The 7,751-nt window shown below is 50.2% G+C and overlaps 1 protein-coding gene across 2 annotated transcripts in view; it reads left to right on the plus strand.

Annotated features, from left to right (window-relative positions):
• The window catches only part of GGA3 (golgi associated, gamma adaptin ear containing, ARF binding protein 3), a 33,769-nt gene that overhangs the window by 20,625 nt on the left and 5,393 nt on the right, over nucleotides 1-7,751 (plus strand). For both annotated transcript variants that reach the window (XM_005297474.4, XM_065562764.1), the window contains 4 exons: nucleotides 1,037-1,362; nucleotides 2,243-2,511; nucleotides 3,486-3,655; nucleotides 5,627-5,737. In XM_005297474.4, coding sequence (XP_005297531.1) covers nucleotides 1,037-1,362; nucleotides 2,243-2,511; nucleotides 3,486-3,655; nucleotides 5,627-5,737 — 876 coding nt within the window. The remainder of the gene's footprint in view (nucleotides 1-1,036; nucleotides 1,363-2,242; nucleotides 2,512-3,485; nucleotides 3,656-5,626; nucleotides 5,738-7,751) is intronic.

The raw sequence follows: 7,751 nt of genomic DNA on the forward strand, positions 1-7,751 counted from the left end.
TGAAGGTGGTTGGGGCTCAGCGGGGTGGGGGTTTGGTGTGGGGGGGATAGAGCTCGGCAGAGGGGTCTGGGTGTGAGGGACTGGGGGGGGGGGGGCGTCCAGGTGCAGCTGGTTGGGGTTCGGTAGAGTGGGGATCCGGGTTGGGGTGGTCCAGGTGCAGGGGGAGTGGAGCTCATCAGGGAGGTCCTAGGGGCAGGGGGTGGTGAGGCTCGGCAGGAGGGTCAGGGTATGAGAGGGTCTGAATGCACGGGGGTTGGGCAGATGGGGGAGCAGCTCCCTGTACAGGGATCCCTCCCCCCTGCAGCTGAGGAGCGATGGATGCTGGAAGCACGGGGTAGGGGATGGAGGGGGAGTTTGCAGAGCTTCCTACAGCTGGGGGAGAAATATGGGGGTGGGTCTGACACGGCCCCGGATGCTGTGCAGGGGAAGAGGAAGTCCCGTCCTCCCCAGCCCAGCCAGGACTAGCAGCTGTGCCCAGCGCAGGGTAGGAGCCACCAGCCGGGTCTTCCCTAGCCCCGCCCCCTGCCCAAAGTGATTTACCTCTCTGCTGGCTGCCCTGGGCACCCGAAACATACTGCTGGGGAAGGTCGCATGACCGCTCCTGTGGCTTCCCTTTGTTTCCCTGTCAGAAAGTCATTTTTCTGCATGGAAGCAAATTAATCTGCAGGGGACATCATTTCTGCGCATGCGCAGTGGCACAGAATTCCCCCAGGAATAGGCTATTGTAAGTTTCTCTGCTCTGTTAGGATACTGCCCTTAGGAATCCCCATCCAAATGCCCATAATAAACATGGCCACCTCAACTTCTGCCTCCCCACCTAGCTCCTGTCCACTAGTAGTATCCAGTCCAGCACAGCACCATATGCTGTCAAGTAAACTACAAATTGGATGTAGTCCAACAGATGCAACATACTCTCCTGCTTGCCATTAGCTTCCTCCCCGTCATGTCCTAATGGGTGAGGCTTATCTCAATGAGTTATAGTGGTATCTAAGGCATGGCAGGAATTAATAACATGCATCTGTCCCCTCTGTTGCAGAATGACCAGATGGACCTGGACTTCTTTAGTCCGAACCTGGTGACTGTCACCTGCAATACTGCAGTGAACCCACTTCTTCATCATCACACGTCACAGTCTGTGTGTGGAACATCAGCGCCTCTGCCTTCCACTTTCACAGCCTCTCAGACTGTTTCTAATATCCCTGCACCTAATACAGCCCCATTCTTGTTCTCTGCTGGACCAGCAGCCCCTCTGGGCCCGCCGAAGGCTCTGCCAGCTACCCCCCGGTACCTCAGTTCAGCCATGGGAGGCAATGCTTTGCATAATATGGATGCACTGGGACATCTTCTTGAAGAGGCCAAAGGGTAATAGTCCTGGATTTTGCTTCCTCTCTCCCGTTTGAAAGTTACCCTTGCTACAGCTATCAGGTTTGCAATGAGGATGTCCTGTTTCTTGCTCTAGTTTGATGGAAGTTTACTGTTGGATAGTGATGGTCTTACATTTATTTAGCATCTCTCCTCTTGAAGGATCTCAAAGCACTTTACAAACTGATATACAAACTATACCAAAGGTCACTGACCCACCACTGAAAGGCAGCCAGCTTGGTGGTGAAGCACAGCAGCTGCTTTGCACTGCACAGCTACACAATGGTTTAGGTCGGCAGATTGGTAAGTTGGCCAGAACACTGGGGCTAACAGGGCCTACTCTTGTGAAAAGTGCCCTGAGATCCTTAAATGACCAGGACCCTCGTTTTCATCTCATCCTCCAGCAGTATTGGGTCCCAGCACAATGCTGAGGCACTGGCTCATTGCTGATTTGGAGAGGAGTGACACCTCCCAAATCACCATCACTCCCTGAAACATTGTGGTTTTCTGTGTAGTACTCGCCCAGCTCAACCCCGCTCAGCACACAAAACTTTACAGTGTCATGACACCATGGTACGATTGCAGGCCACTGCTTTCACTCTAGATCACTTGATTGAGAGAGATCATGTGATCATTACCTGTTAGGTTCACTCCCTCTGGGGCACCTGGCATTGGCCACTGTCGGCAGACACGATACTGGGCTGGATGGACCTCTGGTCTGACTCAGTATGGCCATTCTTATATTCTTAGTGATTTGCCATTGTCTCTAGTAGTGCGGGAGATGGAGTGAAAGCCTGCTTCACGCTCAGTGCTGTCACTGCCACTTCTGCTAGCCAGTATAGTTCTTAATTTGCCACTTCTGTTTTTGTCTCCCTCCTAGGACTTCAGCCCAAGTGAAATCAGCGCCCTCGGTATTCCACCCTGGGGTTACCTTGCCAGCCACTGTCACCTCTGCCCCTTTAATATCCACCACAGGATTGCCAGTTGCTGCTCCAGTGGCCTCTACTGTTCCTTTTCCAAGCAGCTGCACGGCTGGTTCAGGAAGCCCTCTCTACCAGCCAGCTTCATTCCAACAGCAGGGCAGCCCCCTGAAAGGGCCTGACGCTTCTTTGGCCAATGTCCATGTTCCATTGGAATCCATTAAACCCAGTAAGTCTCTCAGACCCTTTTCAGCCTGCTCTGAACCCTGGACTGTCGCTGTTCCAATACTCCTACTCTCAGACACTGTCAGTTAGCGGTACAGGGCCAAATTCTCTCTGTAGCACCCAGACAACACTGAAGCATGTCTATGGGGTTGCAGGGATGGAACCGAGAGGAGAATCCAGCCCTTAGCACAGATTGCATTTAGGGAAGCTATGCAACTAGTTCTGGTTGTAGCTTTCGGGTTCCCCAGGATGGGGCTGTTGGCAGTTAAGCATGGAATGGACTTTCTTTCATTTGGACCTGCCCTGCCCACAGCACAATATGTGCAAAAGATTGTAGGGTCTCAGGCCAGGGTTTTATGGCCATCTTCTTCCAACCAGCAAGAGAATTAAGAGGTCTTTAAGTCCCTTAATTTGAAACTACTGTTTCTCCTTGGAATCCCCTTCCTGTGTTCTCTGTACACGGCCGCACGTGTACAATCGAGCTGACAGTTGCCTCTGAGACTGTGCTGCCACTTACAGCGCTGGAGTGCTCTGAAACACCACACTGCAAACCATGGTTAGCTTTGAACCAGGGTCCCTACAGTGTAGCAGCGCTGTCATCTTGACACACACCCAACTGTGCTTCTTGCCTGTGCTACTGCCCTTACACACCTCCACTGTGTTTTACCTAAAACCACCCGGCTGTGTCAAAGCCCAGTCCAGCCCTGGCTAAGCAGGAGACCGACACGCAGGGTGTCTGTTCTGATGAGGAGGCAATTGGCCTTTGGATAAAGTAGGTTGTTCTGTCAGCTCTGTTGCATTCAGAGCACAAAACATTTTGCTTCTGAAGTGGGTTCTAAACCGGGGAAAGCTTGTTGGTTCTCTGAGGGAGCTCCTGCCATGGAGAGAAATGCCAGGGAGTGAGATTCCAGTGTTGAATTGCATAATGCTACTACAGATGTAGCCTTGTGTTTCTCTTCCCCTTCTCTCCACCCCCAGGCCGTGCTCTTCCTGTGACAGCCTACGACAAGAACGGGTTCAGGATCCTCTTACACTTTGCCAAGGAGTGCCCACCGGGGAGGTCAGACGTGCTGGTTGTGGTGGTGTCCATGTTAAACACAGCACCTCTTCCTGTGAAGAACATTGTACTGCAGGCTGCAGTACCAAAGGTAGGGACACGCAGACCTGAAGGTAGATGGGGATTCTGCTTTGAAACAATGGGTGTGAGCTCTGGGACTCGGACATGACATTACAGGGCGAGCTTTTCTTGGGCCTCTACTCCTTCTGCTTCCAAAGAGCCCTAAAAGGGAGGACAGATGGTCTCTCTATATTCTGAATAACATATAGCGAAAGAAACTGCTGGTAGAGAGCATGTTTCCCCTGCAGGGTAAGGTCAGCTCAGCTTTATGTTACACCAATAACACACTGGGCTGGGGTTAACTCAGTGGCAGGACTGTTCACACATGCTAAGCTTCATCCTTCAGTCTTCAGGGGTTTGAGCTTTAAAAGGCCTATTGACACCACCTGGAAAAATGTTCTATTCTGGCCTCGCCTACACAACCATAGCAGCGTCAGGGACACTGCGAAAACTTGGCTAACAGTTGTGGCGTAGCTGGGACCTACCCATGTCCCTGTAATTGGGTTAAAGCCTCAGCTTCCGGACAACGTGATCAACGAATGGAATAAACTCCCAAATGGTGGGTTTAAACTCCATTGAAAGGGACATTTAAAACTAAACTGGACATTCAACCAGAAAATACACAATAGGGAATAATCCTGTCCTGGCCAAGAAATGAACTAGAGCAGAGGTGGGCAAACTATGGCCCACGGGCCACATCCGACCCACGGGACCATCCTGCCTGGCCCCTGAGCTCCCGGCCCGGGAGGCTAGTCCCCGGTCCCTCCCCTGCTGTCACCCCTTCCCAGCAGCCACACCACCGAGTGGGCAGCACTCTGGAGTGCCACACCGCACTCTCCTGCAGGGCAGTGCTGCAGCATGTCTGGCTCCAGCTGGGCGGCATGGTGGCCAGACATGCTGCTCTGAGCAGCATGGTAAGGGGGACGGAGGGTTGGATAAGGGGCATAGGGTCCCGGGGATGGGAAGGAGGGGGCGGTTAGATGGGGCGGAGGTTCTGGGAGAGGCGGTCAGGGGACAGGGAATGGGGGGGGGTTGGATAAGCGTGTGAGGCCTGTCGGGGGCAGGGGTGTGGATAGGGGGCGGGGCAGTCAGGGGACAGAGAGCAGGGGGGGTTGGATGGGGGTGGGGTTCTGGGGGGCAGTTAGGGGTAGGGGGTCCCAGGAGCGGGTGGTTAGGGGACAAGGAGCAGGGGGATTGGATGGGTCGGGGATTCTGAGGGGGGCAGTCGGGGAGGGAAATAGGGGGCAGGGGCCAGGCTGTTTGGGGAGGCACAGCCTTCCCTACCTGGCCCTCCATACAGTTTTGCAAACCCAATGTGGCCCTCGGGCCAAAAAGTTTGCCCACCCCTGAACTAGAAGATCTAACAAGGCTTTTCCTCTTGTCTTTTCTGATCATACTGGGGCAATGATCCCATGTTCTGAAATCTCTCCTCCACCAACATCAGAGGGTGTCGTTCAACAGAATAGGAAAGCTGGCTTCTAAAATGCAGACACAAAGCAAGTGGGAGGGTCCAGTTTATAGAAGGGGATTGAAAGACATAGAGCCCCAATGGAAGTAGCTCCTGGTCATGTTAGAAAGGGGAAGGGACAAAATGAGACAGTTTCAGGGGCTAATATTTTCCCCTGTGCTCTGGGAGAGGTTTCAATGTGAGCTTTTGATCTTTTCCCGTCTCTAGTTTTGGATGCCTGATTATAGTGTTTGAAAATCAGCTTGGAGCTTGGTTATGTCCTATCTGCATTGGCTAGGCTAGGGAATCTGTATTAAAATCTTTCCAAGGAGCCCCTGTGCTAGAAAGGTGCTGTCATGGTTTTCCGGGCCAGTGCATTATCTCCGTGTTGATTTAGTTTGGTATGTGCCTATGACTATATGCTCAGTATAGAGCGGGCTTATTTGTGTCACTTGCTCATGTACACAGCTTGGGCGGAGAAGCCTGTGCGTAAACCCTTTGTTACCCCAGTGCAGGTCACGGTACCTGAGGGTTCCTTTTGTTTCACATTTGCAGTCCATGAAAGTGAAGTTGCAGCCACCCTCGGGTACAGAACTTTCTCCATTCAACCCCATCCAGGCACCTGCTGCCATCACCCAAGTCATGCTGCTGGCAAATCCTGTGAAGGTGAGAGGGGCTCAAAACTTCAGCAAAAGTGACTTCTCTTGTTCTTTTATGAATCTGATGAGGCTCAAATTCCATGTGGGGTTAGACTAAACATTTGTACGAAAGTGATTGTCTGTCCCCAAAGATGAATTACCCTGGAGTGCTGTCTTGAGGCAGAGTGAGGTTAATCATCGCAGAGGAGTATGTTGGCATATTAGCAGTATCTCACCCCAGGGACAGGGAGTCAGGGGAGTGCTTTTGCCTCACTCCACAGCAATCCTTCTAGATCAGTTCCTGTACAGTTCCCCATAATGTTAACACTTCAGTGGAAAGGAATAGTTAGGGTTCCACCAGGGACTCTTCCCACACCCCTTATGGGATAACATTCACGTGACTAAATATGGTGATAGTTTACAGGGTGACATGAATTGTAAGAAGTGAGCATTTATAATAGAAATATTATTGCTTTATTGAGTCTGTAGCCAGACTAAGTTGACCTAATAGTACCTTCGGGATATTAACTCTGAAGTTTAATTATGACCACTTAAATAACATAGTTAACCCCCTGTCTTCTGATCATCATATTAGAAGCATTCAGCTATCATATTTACCTGGAGCACCTTGCTATCCCTGTTGTGTGCTAGCCATTTGAATAAGATGTTCCAAAACCAGATACTCAACACAACTAATATTAACAACCAGGGGGAAGGAACAAGCCACAGTAGGGCACTAATAGGTTAAAGAATATTTAGATAAGTTGGATGTATTCAAGTCAGCAGGGCCTTATGAAATGTATTCTAGGGCTCTTAAGGAACTAGCTGAAGAATTTTGGAGCCATTAGTGATTCTCTTTGAGAACTCATGGAAGAAGGGTGAGGTCCCAGAGGACTGGAGAAGGGAAACATGATACCTTTAGAAAGGGGAACAAAAAGGCCCTAGGGAATTATAGACCAGTCAGCCTAAATTTGATACTTGGAAAGATACTGGAACAAATTATTAAACAATCAGATTGTAATTACCAAGAAGGCAATAGGGTCAGGGCCGGCTCTAGCATTTTTGCCGCCCCAAGCGGCGGAAAGAAAAGAAAAGAAAAAGCCACGATCAGCGGCAGCTCTACCGCCGCCGCTTCATTCTTCAGCGGCAATTTGGCACCAGGTCCTTTCCTCCAAGAGGGACTGAGGGACCTGCCGCTGAATTGCCGCCGAAGAGCCGGACGTGCCGCCCCTTTCCATTGGCCGCCCCAACCATCTGTTTGCTGCGCTGGTGCCTGGAGCCGGCCCTGAACAGGGTTATAAGGAATAGCCAGCATGGATTTATCAAGAACAAATCATGCCAAACCAACCTAATTTCCTTCGGTGACAGGGTTACTAGCCTAGTGGATTGGGGGGGGAGCAGTAGTCATGATATATCTTAATTTTAGTAAGGCTTGTGACACAGTCCCACATGACATTCTCATGAGCAAACTAGGGAAATGTGGTCTAGATTAAATTACTGTGAGGTGGGCGCACAACTGCTTGAAAGACCATATTCAAACAAAAAGAAGAACAGGAGTACTTGTGGCACCTTAGAGACTAACAAATGTATTAGAGCATAAGCTTTCGTGGACTACAGCCCACTTCTTCGGATGAAGTGGGCTGTAGTCCACGAAAGCTTATGCTCTAATAAATTTGTTAGTCTCTAAGGTGCCACAAGTACTCCTGTTCTTCTTTTTGCGGATACAGACTAACACGGCTGCTACTCTGAAACCTGTCATATTCAAACAGTAGTTATTAATGGTTTGCTGTCAAACTGGTGGGGTATAGCTAATGGGGTCCTACAAGGGTCAGTTCTGGGTCCATTACTATTCAATATTTTAATGAATAACTTGGATAATGGAGTGGAGAGTATGCTTATAGAATTTGCAGATGACACCAAACTGGGAGGGGTTGCCAGTACTTTGGAGGACAGGCTTAGAATTCAAAATGATCTTGACAAATTAGAGAGTTTGTCTGAAATGAACAAGATTAAATTTAATAAAGACAAGTGCAAAGTACTAC

The sequence above is a fragment of the Chrysemys picta genome, chromosome 12 (assembly GCF_011386835.1).
Source record: "Chrysemys picta bellii isolate R12L10 chromosome 12, ASM1138683v2, whole genome shotgun sequence".
Taxonomy (NCBI): domain Eukaryota; kingdom Metazoa; phylum Chordata; order Testudines; family Emydidae; genus Chrysemys; species Chrysemys picta.